This window comes from Pelmatolapia mariae, linkage group LG10_11 (assembly GCF_036321145.2).
Source record: "Pelmatolapia mariae isolate MD_Pm_ZW linkage group LG10_11, Pm_UMD_F_2, whole genome shotgun sequence".
Taxonomy (NCBI): domain Eukaryota; kingdom Metazoa; phylum Chordata; class Actinopteri; order Cichliformes; family Cichlidae; genus Pelmatolapia; species Pelmatolapia mariae.
Window position 1 is genome coordinate 50,535,498 of NC_086236.1, and position 12,422 is coordinate 50,547,919.

General features: G+C 43.4%; 1 protein-coding gene across 2 annotated transcripts in view; it reads left to right on the plus strand.

Moving 5' to 3' along the window:
- Positions 1-12,422, plus strand: part of LOC134636509 (nuclear factor of activated T-cells, cytoplasmic 1) — a 60,444-nt gene that overhangs the window by 22,030 nt on the left and 25,992 nt on the right. For both annotated transcript variants that reach the window (XM_063486519.1, XM_063486520.1), the window contains exons 7-8: positions 8,487-8,542; positions 10,528-10,660. In XM_063486519.1, the coding sequence (XP_063342589.1) occupies positions 8,487-8,542; positions 10,528-10,660 (189 nt within the window). The remainder of the gene's footprint in view (positions 1-8,486; positions 8,543-10,527; positions 10,661-12,422) is intronic.

The window sequence follows — 12,422 nt, forward strand, 5'->3', positions numbered from 1 at the left end:
CAGGGCATGTGCAACGTCTCTTTCTCTCACTTTCCCTCTTTCCCTCGCTATCCGTACCTCCCTGACTCCCCCTGCTTTCGACAGTTAACCCTTTCGCTCGCTTGCTTTCCGTCACTCTTTCTTCCGCCCTGTTCTGCCAGACGCTCACCCTGGCCGGCTGTCGGAAACCATTTCTTTCTTTTTCTTTTTCTTTTCTTTCTAAACTTTTTGGCCATATGTTTCTCCCCTGTGTGGGTGGGTGGGTGGGTTGTGAAAGTAGAAACACTAGTGATCAGGTTTTCAGTTTGAATAATGATTGTGATCATTTCCTTGATTGCACCCAATAAATCAAAACAAAGGTCAAGTGCAGTAGTAGCTCTGAAGTCAGCTGAAGCACGACGTGACTGCTGCCGCTGCTGCTGCTGAGCAACACACAAACTAAGACAAGGGAGCAACATAAACAAAGTTGTGAGAATGAGATAATTGTGTCTTCCAGTTCATTAACCATGAATTTCAAAATTGCTGAAGATTATCACACTTAATCCACACTTTCCAAAACACTTCACACTTCTGCTGTAAAAGTTAGCAAGTGGTCAGTGAACGCAGAAATAAAAAGTGAAACTTTTATTTACTTATTTTTCTGAAAAAGGCTATAAAAGTAAAATTCAGTGTCAAAATTGGAAGGAAGAAAGATTTTGTTACTCTTCACTGCATGGATCTCTCCCTACTTGCCCCTGGCATGTTTGAATGGTCTACTCTTAAGGACCTAAGGGCTTAAGGAGGAAGCAGCAATGGGTTAAGGAGAGGTGGATGAACTTGGTAATTTGGGGTATCCCTTCTCCTGGTTTTAGTTAGTCATGGAGGGGTGTGGGGGATCCCTTGAAGAGGAAAGCCCATACATGCACACCTTTTGCCTTCTTGGTAGTATTTCCGTTCTTTCCCCACTCTCTTTACCTTGATATTCCGTTTCCTTCTTTTTCTCTGTTCTCCCTCATCCCTCATTTTTTCTCACCTCTATCCCCGATACCCGCTAAAGACATTAGGAGCTGCGGAGCTCTACGCTAGCGGGATCTCCGGGCTCGTGGCTGCCATTGACATCTCGGTGGTTTGTTTTCCGTCTCTGTGGTGTCCAGAAGGGAGAAAGAGAGAGAGAGAGATCGAAAGGGAGGTTGTCTGTCTACTACTTAGTCTGCTTTTATGTGAACTTTAATGACCCACCATTTCCAGGGTCTCCTAAGTCAAAAAGCCCATTACAGAAAGACCTACACACCCTAAACACATGTGCGCACGCAGGAACACACACATCACTCACTAATGGCAACTATGGACGAGCAACTATGAGCACGGAAAAGTACTTATGTCCTAAATATACTGCAAAAGATTGTCCTTTGGCATTTTAATCAGAGAATCCTGCTGTTTCGTGAAGTTTTAGACTTCAGGATTTCTCCGATTGTTGATTTAGAAGGGCCAAACTGGGATGAGGAAAAAAGAAACCAATAAAATTATAATTATATTACAGAATTATTCTATAACTTTGGTTTTATTTTCCTCTGGAAAAGTTCATGACTAAATGCATCCATGAAATACAGAGCATCGCGCCGCAATAATTACCACTCGCAGACATGTGCTTACACAGTCATGCGTACGTACAGCCAAGGCCTTTGTGTGGCACAACACCAATCACTGATTTTGCCTCAGTGGTGACAGCCATTACTGTTGCTGCCATCAGAGGTCAGGACGGCTGCTCACTTTCCAAAATTGACTCCAATAAACACCTTCAAGAAAATTCCACAAATCCTAAGGAGCAACAGGCTGCTTTAGGAGTACCAATCCAACTTGTGTGAATAATTGTATACAGTCAAAATCCTCCAAGTGGAGTGAGGGGGCAGATCGCACAGAGCACAAAAGCCTATTAGCACAAATGAGCTATAAATCATAAATACATCTACTTCTCTAACTGTTTCCATTTGTTGTGGTTTTTTTGTGCAGGCTGTAGCTGTTTTTGGCATACACGCAGATGTTTTTGAATTGTCTGAAACACCAACGCAACAAAGACAGATATCAATTAATTACAGAGCTCTGTTAGTGGATGCCATCAACATTTGAGAGATTTGCTGTTTGCAGTTTGTGGTTAAATGAGGACACCAGAGACACACAGACATCCAGTAGTCTTTAGAAAATCATTGACACATGTGGCCACTGGCATTATCTTCTGTACAAGGAGCAAAATATCATGCCGTGAATACACAGTAATACATCTAAGAGCAAATGATTGTTTCGTACAACAGCATAAATAAATAAATCGGACCCACATGTACTCTTAAATCATAGCGCCGCTCTGTTTGTCGACTTTAACCTTCCTCTCCTTCTCTGTTGTTTTGATTGTCTGTCTGTCCCCCCGTGAGACATCTGCAGTATCAAATGAGCAGAGCTCATAGCTGTTGCCACTGCGGGAAACCTTAATGCACCTTGAAAAATAATTACTTCTACTTTTTAGATGCCATGTCCATCCCCACTGCTCCACTTCATCACCCACAGGATAACTGATGCAAACCGGTGCATTCATGTGTGTACAGTACGTGTGTGTGTTTGTTGTTGTGTACCCGCTGCGGCTGCTAGCCTGCGGGCCTGTTTGCGTTGTTCAGTAGGAAGTGTTTGCAGTGAGTCATCCACAAAGGATTCCCTGTAGAAGGGGTGAATCGGAAAAGACAAGACCCCTTAGACAGTAGAGAGGGGGGAGAGGAATAGGAGGTGCAGAAATGGGCGGGGCTTCCGTAGAACTCTTGAGATATTGGCGCATAGAAATGATCAGATGTTATGGTCCAAAGTGGACTCGAAGACCACAGATCACTTTCCACACGCCCCAGCGAAAGGTTTTCTTTGTTCATGTGACTTTTGTATGTATGGTTTTGCTCCATCAGATAGTGCAAGATATTCAGACTGTAGGAACATAGGTGCTCGTCTTCTGTTGCAGTTTAAAAACTCCTTTCAAGAGTAATTTTGTTGATAGTAATAATAATAACAATCTATGTCATTTTTGCTCTCTGCTCAGCACAGAGTAGTGCCTTTCCCAGAACCACAATATGGGCATTTGTGAAACTTTCCATCTTTTTTGCATTGTTGACTTTGCTTCAGTTTTCTGTTATTAGTATTGCGTTTTGTGTCTGTGTTTTTGGTATACCCAAACCGCTCTTTTGGCATTGGATTAGGAAGACATACCTGGCGCACCTATTGCAATGTGTGTTCTGGCTTGCCCTGCTTTCCATGGATGGAATGAGTGCTAAAGGCAGGGAAAATAGAGGCACAGACAGACAAACAGAGAGAGAGAGGGAGAAAGAGCAAGCTGGGGAAAGCCTACACTCTGACTCAGAGGGGAGGTAAGGGAATTCCCTGGTGAGCCGGATAGTTTTTACATCTGGTAGGACTGGAGCGTTGCCTGGAGCTCAGCAGCACCATGCAGCCTGGTCTGCAGCAGGGAGAAGTCTGGTCCTCTCTACCTCTGCCTCAGGCTGGAGAGAGGCTTCTTAGCTCTAGCATAATCTGTAACTTTAGGACAACATGATCTACTACAGTAAGCTCGAGCTAATATTTCTCATGTGTAAAAGCTCCTCAGCATCGGACTGAAATGTTTGGATATTTATACCTTCATAGTTTGAAGAAGGCTATGATCTGAACTGCTAAGAGTTCATTCATACACTGTTTATACTTGGCTGAACTCTTCCACCCTGGGCAAGTTTAAACACCAGACAAACTGGTCGATGTATTGTACTTGTAGCAGTATGTCTAGACTGTCCTTTGGCTTCAGGCTAGAATAACCTTCATGGCTCATACTGGCTCATAGTTCTGGCACTTTGGCACGATAAGACCAACCTCCACCCCTGCTTCAGGCATGAGATTTGGGATCTTACTGTCTCATTAGGATGGTATACTGCCCTCAATTTCAAAATCAGTAATTATTTATCACTGCTAGAATGGTTTAAGCTCTCAAGCACCTTGCTAGAAGAGCATCATGAGGAATGTGTGAAATGGAAGTTTGTTTCTTATCCGCAGTTTAAAGCTATATTTGTGCAGTGGCTTTGGGAACATCTATACATCAAAGGAACCAGTTGTGTGATAGCAGAAAAATGTTTACATTGTCCTGTGGCCTCTACACTTCTCTTTAGACATGTTTGAACATGTAATTGCCAGAACAGTCTCTCGAACTGTGGAAAGATGGCCATTTTTGTCAGGGAAACATCTTAATATCCCTCCAGTTGATTAGAATAGTGATATACCTTAATGAAATGTGGCTCACTACATGGGTCTTTATGACTGATTTGACTGCAAGCTGGTGGAGCGACCCTGCTCTGATATATCAAATGATCATCTACCTGCATTCTTTTTCACCATTCGCTCAGTTTCTAAGTGGGGGTCTCGCTGTGACTCTCGCTAGGCTGTGAAATAACATGCAACACACCATTAAGAGCAGCAAGCTTTGATGTCTTTCTAATGCTATCCACTCTACAAATACTATCCAAATGTACAAGTGCAGATGATCCTCCCACCATCATTCTGAGTCTTCAGATCATTTTCAAACTCAGCGCCACACAGCTGGACTCTTAAAAAGAAGCATAAAATTTCACTCCGCTGACCGCCATCCTCCTCAGGCTACAACCCCAGGTCACGTCGGCTCACGCTTTCCCTGTTATACACCGAGAATAACTCACTTCCTGGCTATAAACCCATCATAAATCTACTGTCAAGTCATAATTTATACGGAAGCCCCTCGATCTGAAGCAGACCCACATTTCTCCAATTTCACCAGGTCTTAGATTGGCAGAATCCAGTCGCTCCAGACGGGAAACGCAGCTGGGATCAGTCATGGTGGAATCCCTTTTGGGCTTTTTTGGCTTTGCGCCTCATTGGGCAACAAGGCGAATGCCGTGAAAAATGTGCATAAAATTACTGAAGCATTTTCATTCAAGGTGGCAATGGAGATGCAATCAAATGGAAAATAAACTTGACATAGGTAAACAGGAAAGAGATATAAATACTCTAAAATAATCTTCTCTGGAAAAGAGACATAGCTGCAGAATATGTCTGGGTTGTTTCACAAGACAACCTCCGCATTTAAGCGTGTGATTCATAGTTTCCATTCTCAAAAATCCTGAAGTGAACTTGGTCAGTGGAAGCTGTTTTGCACTACACAATGCTTTTTGGAAGGAAAAAAAATCACCTCTGGCTGTTTTTATAAAAAAAAAAAAAAAAAGAAGTTAAATTTAAAAAAGGAAAAAAAAAAACGCTCAAATGTTAAAACCTGTGAGTTCATTGGGAGGTCAGATACACTGTTACTCAGCTATCTAGGGTTCTTAACTTGGGTAGGTAGTAACCAAAGAAGGACTATAGTATATAAAACTAGAAATAACACAAATGAAGGGGTTGGACTTTATGAGTTTTTTTTACAACAGCAGCTCTGTTGCCAGGTTGTCACCAGGCAGGTACACAATATTGTTTGTTGTCAGGAACTGAAGAAGAAATGACTCGAAGAGGCCTCACCCTACGTGCTGTCTAGTTGCCTGATGAATGAACATGTTGTCCTGGTTGTGTGGTGCTAGTCTTTGTGGACCAGATTTGCAAGAGTGAGTCATATATAGAAAAGCTGCCTGGTTAACATTTGAGCACAAAGTCTAAAAATAAGTGTGCTTCCATTTGTCCATGTGCATGCATGTGTTCATTCACTTCTTTGTTTGACCAAGGCAAGATTATGCCGTACCTAGAGCTCTCCAGACACAGCTCTTATATGCCACTTATTGTTTTTGTGCTTCCCCTGTTATAATTCAAGTTGAAGGCCAGAACAAAGGTAAAGGATGCTGTGGTTGCATGTGTGCATATGTGTGCATCGGTGTGCGTGCATTACGCGTGGGTGGACTTTGCTTGAAAGAGGAGGTGTTGTCAGGAACAGAAGCGTTTTGCAGATGTTGCAGGGAAGATGGAGAGAATGGAAAGTCCTGTGGTTATCACCCGTACAGCATGCCACAGGTGGCCCCATCCCAATTCCATCAAACTCTTAGCTTTGCTACATACGATGCAGTGTGATTTGAAAAAAGTTTGACAGAACAAACTGATTTAGAGCTACCAAAGGTGAGACAAAAAAAAAAAGATCAAGAGGGAGGCAGAGAGAAAAGTTTGAAAAACATGTTTACTAGTGGAGGCTGGGGTTGACGTCGGAGTCTAAGGTTTCCCTCTTGGAGTGTCTCCCAGAGCGGAGGCGGGTGAGATTCCCTCTTGGTTCCCCTAGACGTAACATGAGGAACGCTCATCTCTGTCTGCCTCTGTCTCTCCCCTTTTCTCTGACCTTCCCTGAGCCTGTGCTTGCTCTAATTGCCCTTCCATACTCTGAACAACTACACTGCATTACCTTTGCCTCATTCTTTCATGCACCTCAATCATCTGCCACATGCACGGGATCACACACCGTGCCCCCTGGCTACTGCTATTCCCCAAGTCGTGCACTTTGTCTCCATTGCAGTGAGGTACATTTCTCCATATGCAACTCTTATTTCCACCCAGTTCAAATACAAAAAAAACCCCTTATCTGATCTCTGCACCGTCTGTTTTTCTCTTCCCCCCATGTTTTAATATGGCCATTTTGGAAAGATATATCTACTGATGTTCACTCTCTGAATAATAAAGCTGACCACCCGCCCCCACTACCACATCTCACCAATAATAAGCCAGCCGTGACTGGAATCCTTTATTCTCTCGCTCTCTGCATGATGTGAAAAACATAATGCTTTGGGAAAAAAAACAAGGGTTTTACATCTTCCAGAGCTGCTGGGCTTTTGCTGTCGTTTATGTGGAAACTGTCTCTGATTATCTTATCTGATGGCTTCCTGCGCCTGACGCTGCAACTCGAGTTCTCTGTTTAATCTGCAAACTCCTACTTGTGCCTGTTAACATATAGTAGCACTGCCACACTACCCATCCATACAGTTGCGTCACCTGGTGTGCCACTGAAACAAAAGCTGTTCTGTGTCACTGTCATTCATGACAGCAGTAATGACTCATGGTTTCTGCTGAAGAAAAAAAGAGGAGAAAAATCGCAGTGTGGTTGGTGTTGATTGCCGTAACAGAGCCCAGAGCGTCTGTTCACAAAGGTGCAACGTGAAATCACAGAGAGGACGCAAAGAATGTGAACTGAGCTTCTGCAGGCTCCCAACAGCTGCAGCGGCACACAGGCCTTTTATTGCGAGGCAGCGAGGGGAAACCTCACCACAACAAGAAGAGAAGAAGGGCGGGGAAGAGAGGAAAAGAAGTAGGGGGAGCAAACTAGAAAAAGAAAAAAAATCTAATCAAGGATTTAACGTCGGGACAGAAATAGTGCAGAACTTTACAGAGACAGACGAAGTAAAGAGAGGATGCATTCCTTGTCGAACGTCAGAGAACAAACACAACCCGGCTCGTGGCTATACCAAATCAAAGCGGCTTCACTTTTTTTTGTGCTTTGGTCCAAAACCTTAAAGTCTTCACTTCAGACTTAGATAAGCAACACATTCTTACATTGGAGCTGCAAAAATTGTTGAAATTGTTTTTGAGAAATGAAAGTTAATAAATGATCAATTCACTAAGGAGCTCATTTGAAAGAAGAGGGATATATTTAGTTCATAATTAAATAATAAAATCTGACAAATTCGACTAGAAGCAACTTCATAGAGTCAAAATAAGGGCAGACTCCCTCTGGTGCATTGAAACTGGTGTAGCTAGAGTAGAATAAGCAGGTGATTGATGGAGATTTTGGAGTTGATGTCCTGAACAACCTGGATCAGGTCGAGTTTCAATTGTCTCACGATGCTTTTTATTATAATGTAAAGACTCTACAGTATTAGAAAGAAACCCCAACACAACAATCAAGTGCTCTGTTTATGTTCCCTTATTATTCAAGACCTTGCATGTCATAAGTAGAATTTTAAATTCAATTCTGGGCTTAACAGGGAGCCGACATGGGAGAAATATGTGATCCAGAACTCTTTTTAGTCCCAGTCAGAGTTCTGGATCAACTGAAGGCTATTCTGGGAGCTTTTAGGACAGCCTGATAATAATGAATTAGAATAGTCCAGCCTAGAAGTAATGCATGCATAAACTAGCTTTTCAGCATCACTGTGACACAGGATGTTTCTAATTTTAGAGATGTCAAAGAGGAGGGTGCGTGACAGACAGCCTGAAAGGGGGAGTGAAAAAACACTAGAGAGAACAAGAGCAGGTCTATTATAGGAAAGAATAGTGACAAAAACGTTTGAATGAGGTGACTTTGACAGTGTGAAAATGAAACTGATGAAATAAAAAGATCCAAAACAGCACATATCAACAAAGAACAATGTTCTTTATTGAATTTTTGTCGAAACCTTGATGTTTTTTCCCAAAATCCAAAAGTCTGTAGCCACACTCCAGTTGAGGTCCATCTCATCTATATGTTGATGCAGTTTGTAAGGACCTCTGCTAAATAATGCATTTGTCTTTTTGCAAAACAGATGGGCATCATCTTTGGGAGACGGAAGCCAAAGTTGACAAGGACTCATTCAAATCAGTGAGTGCACCTTACCAGCATGATTTATTTGAAATGCTCGTGCCGTCTTCAGTCCCACCTTCCCGTGAGACTTTTTCTCCTTTTCCTCTCTCTGTCTCTTCCTCATCTGTCCCCTGTAATGATGTAACCTTTGCTAAGTTATTACAAATTGCAACATAGACAATGATGTTTAGCCGATGCAATCCTGAGTGGAATTTTCACAAAATCTCCTTATCCTCTTGGAAGTAATTAGACGCAGGCTCTCATGTTGTTTTTGCATCTAATCCATGAAGATACACATGTATGGGTTACACACACACACACACTCACACACAACCCTCCTAGCATAGCCAGACGTTTAGTTCACAGTGAGGTGTGCTGAATTGGGCTCAAACACCTCATCTACGTTGAGACCGTGCAGCCAAGAGCGAATCGCACCATACCTGCTGCCTTTCATGAGGGCGGTAATGAGAAAATAAACCAGTGTACTCGTTTAACTGACGCTCAGTCAAAGCAAGCGAAAAGGGAATCGTCAGCAGAGGGAATGAGGCAAATGTTTTTGTATGTGTCACAGGGAGCTGCCTGAGCTCTGGACTTAATTAAGATTTCATCAAGGTTCATTAGGCCTGCTTTTTACTGTGGACAGAGTCAAGAACAGAACCTGTTTGCTTGTGCAGGATGACAGTATGTTTTGAAATGCCGATTCTTTTCATCAGCTGTGTCAACCCACTGTAAGCTAACTGAGGTGATTTACACTCGCACATAGTTAACTATCCCCAACTAAAGTCTGCAAGTCGGGATGTTTGTCGTTGGCTTGCCGCTGCTGTTTCGTTCGGGTAAATGACTCGGTTGCATCAGTAGGACAAATATGGAGTGTGGTGTCTAATTGCTCCGCAGGGCCGGCTGATGCGTGATGGCTAGAGTCCCGGATGCTGGAAAATTAGCAGTCAGCATTGATAAAACACAAATCTTACAGTGTGTTTGTAAATCTAATAAACAATTACTTAGAGACAGCGAGCGAGAACAGGCCCTCTTCTTATGCCAGCTGCGACTAGACTACTCTAAAGTGCTCCAGTCTGACTGCCTGCTCGACTGTGTTTTTATTGCCATCCAGAGTGTGCTAACTTTCACGGGGTTGGGAAGCGAGGGAAAGCGGCGCGCACGCACTTAACACCCTAAAGTCTGCCACCTGCATGTTTTTCTTTGTCATTATCTGGAGGGTAGACTGGTGCTGAGCTCACCTCCGACTTCCCCCCACCAACCCGTCCCTCCCACCTTCCTTCAAGTGCGGCGATGACCAACAGAAACCTGCTCTCTGTCAAAAAATGCCTCACTCTGAGCCTGTTTAGATCCAGAGGAGAGTCACAGCTGCCCCAGGATAATTTTTTTGCAATGTTCTCAATATATTTGCAAGTTCATATCCATCCAGACTTGCTGTGGTGTAGCGATGCAGAGGAGGCAAGCAGGCAAGCCAACGAAGGCACGGCTGTACAAACAAATAAGCTGGCTGCCTCCCTCCTCTCGTGCAGTACAGGGACGACGCTAAAGCTCCTGGGTTTTCCTCAGAGACAAACACAGGCACTGGACCAACCTCTTGAGCTCTCGTGCTGCATCTACACAGTCCAGACGTGCTCATTTAGACCTGCTCCCAGTCCAGCCTCTTGGAAGCAGTATCCTGAATACTGGCCAACTGCAAAACAAACATAGCTGTTGATTAACCTCTTAATTCCCCCGGGTGTACAGTCATTATAAACCCATGCTGTGCAGTCTTTCCAGTCTTTTGAATTTGCAGAACTTCCTTTGAAAATATCGTGGTGATCCCAAGCTTTCCAAAGATGCAAAAACGCCCCAGCCTAACTTTGAGACAAAGCAAGAAATAAAAAGTTTAAACTACAAAGCTAGGTGGACAAGTACTAAAAAGAAGTTGGTTCTTTAAGAGGAAATGTGAAAATCAAAATGACGTCTCACACCTGAGTTTTTATTATCATATCATATTTCTGTTTTAGAACGCTCTTGTTGTGGAGATCCCACCATATAGGAACCAGAGAATATCCAGCCCGGTGCAGGTTAATTTCTACGTCTGCAACGGCAAGAGGAAGAGGAGCCAGTCCCAGCGCTTTACCTACCTTCCTCCAAATGGTAATAGTCATCCACCCAACCTTTCTGTTACCAGTGACACTGCAACACTCCTATGCTTTACACAAGCTGCACGCTTTGCGTTCTTTATTGCAACTGTGTGCCTTTTCACGCCTTGACAAGCCATTCGCCCTATTTTACCTCAGCCGTTAAAGTGCTACGTGAAATTTGTAGCCCCCCTTTTTTTTGTGAATGTTTTTGACGTTGTAAGTGGCAGCACTTGGCTGAAGCCTCTGAGCGAGAGCAGGAGGTGTGAAGTGTGTTTATTCTGCAGTGACAGCACGTTCCCCAGCCATGAGGTGCACCTACTGAGTGACAGAGCCTCCGAGCACTGTTGATGTAGAGGAGTCAATCTCCCAGCGACCTGACTTTCACACCCGGCCCCACACATTCTCTTCCAGCACACTTATGAATTGACAAAAAAACATTCGCGCACACACACACAGCCAGCCACTGCTTTGCCATATCATTCATGTAGCAACCTGAAAACCCAGGAATACCTCTGTCTGTGTGTGTGCGTGTGTGTGTGTTTATCACAAGCCCTTGGCCTCAGTGTTTATAGACGGCTTTCACGTTGGAATTTGAAGAATGTATTGTTAAGAGTTAAAGAGTTCAGCCTCGAAATTACATTGCGAGCTATTTGCTCTTCACAGTAGGCACAGGTGAAATATCATCTTCAGTATCGCTTTCAAGCATCCCACGAGAATACCTTTATTTTATTGCGCCGGTTTGCTCTTTCAAGCCGCAGCTTTCCAAATATGGTGCCATAGTAAGTCCTTTGCTTGTTGGTCTGCTGAGAAGCGGCACCGACGCAGTTAAGAGCTTTTCAAGACACCGGAGAACTCTTCTGCCTCTTTAAACAGTAGTTGCTGAAGGCAGACTTAGCAAATGCTGCAGCTCATTTGCTCGAGCCAGTTTTGGAATTCTAACCAGCAACTGTGCTTTTACAAGGCACGCATTCCCCTTGTGATAACCAGCGAAATCCATTAGATCAAAACAGTGGTATCTTGTTTTCATTGATCAGAGCCTAATGGGTCTAATGCTTCTGGGATAGAAGGCAAGCAATGTGTTTAAAGACCAGAGCTGTTAATAAGATGTGACATTTAGATTATCAGCAGATGCATTTATGGCCTCGGGAGATAAGTGATCAGGATTTTGGATGAGGCTCTGAGAACAAATAGAGCACAGCCCTATTTGGAGATGCCTGATAATATGATGAACAAGTGCATTGTGGGTAACCGGACAAGTGTGGAACAAGACAAACTGTGGCCATATATAGCTGCTCATCCGTTTCATATAGAAAGAGACAGAGAGAAAAGGAGATGCAAAGGCTTTTCAACATCCACGGCGCATCTCAAAGTCAGTTCTCTGAGCGTGCACGCAGCTCTAATTAAAAGATGGCTTGTTGTGTTCTTTCCTTTGCTGCCAAATAAACCACAAGTACAGCATGGACCACACAAGCGGGGCCCATGTCTTCTCAAAGAAGTTTAATTAACTTACAAGTGTTACAGCCAAAGCGACCACGACAAGCTTTTGGAGTTCTATTTTGAGATACAGCATACGCATTAAAAAAGTACAGCTGATCATATGAAAAACAGAGACTCTGTTGGGAGATAGCGGGTGAAGCAGAACACAGAGCTTGAGTTCCATAGTTGTGATCGACCTGGTAAAAATGTTGGTTTTATTTTTTTGACCACAATGTTAAAATTGTTCTAATTATCACGAACAGACTGCACAGTGATGATGACTGCAATAGTTTCACAGT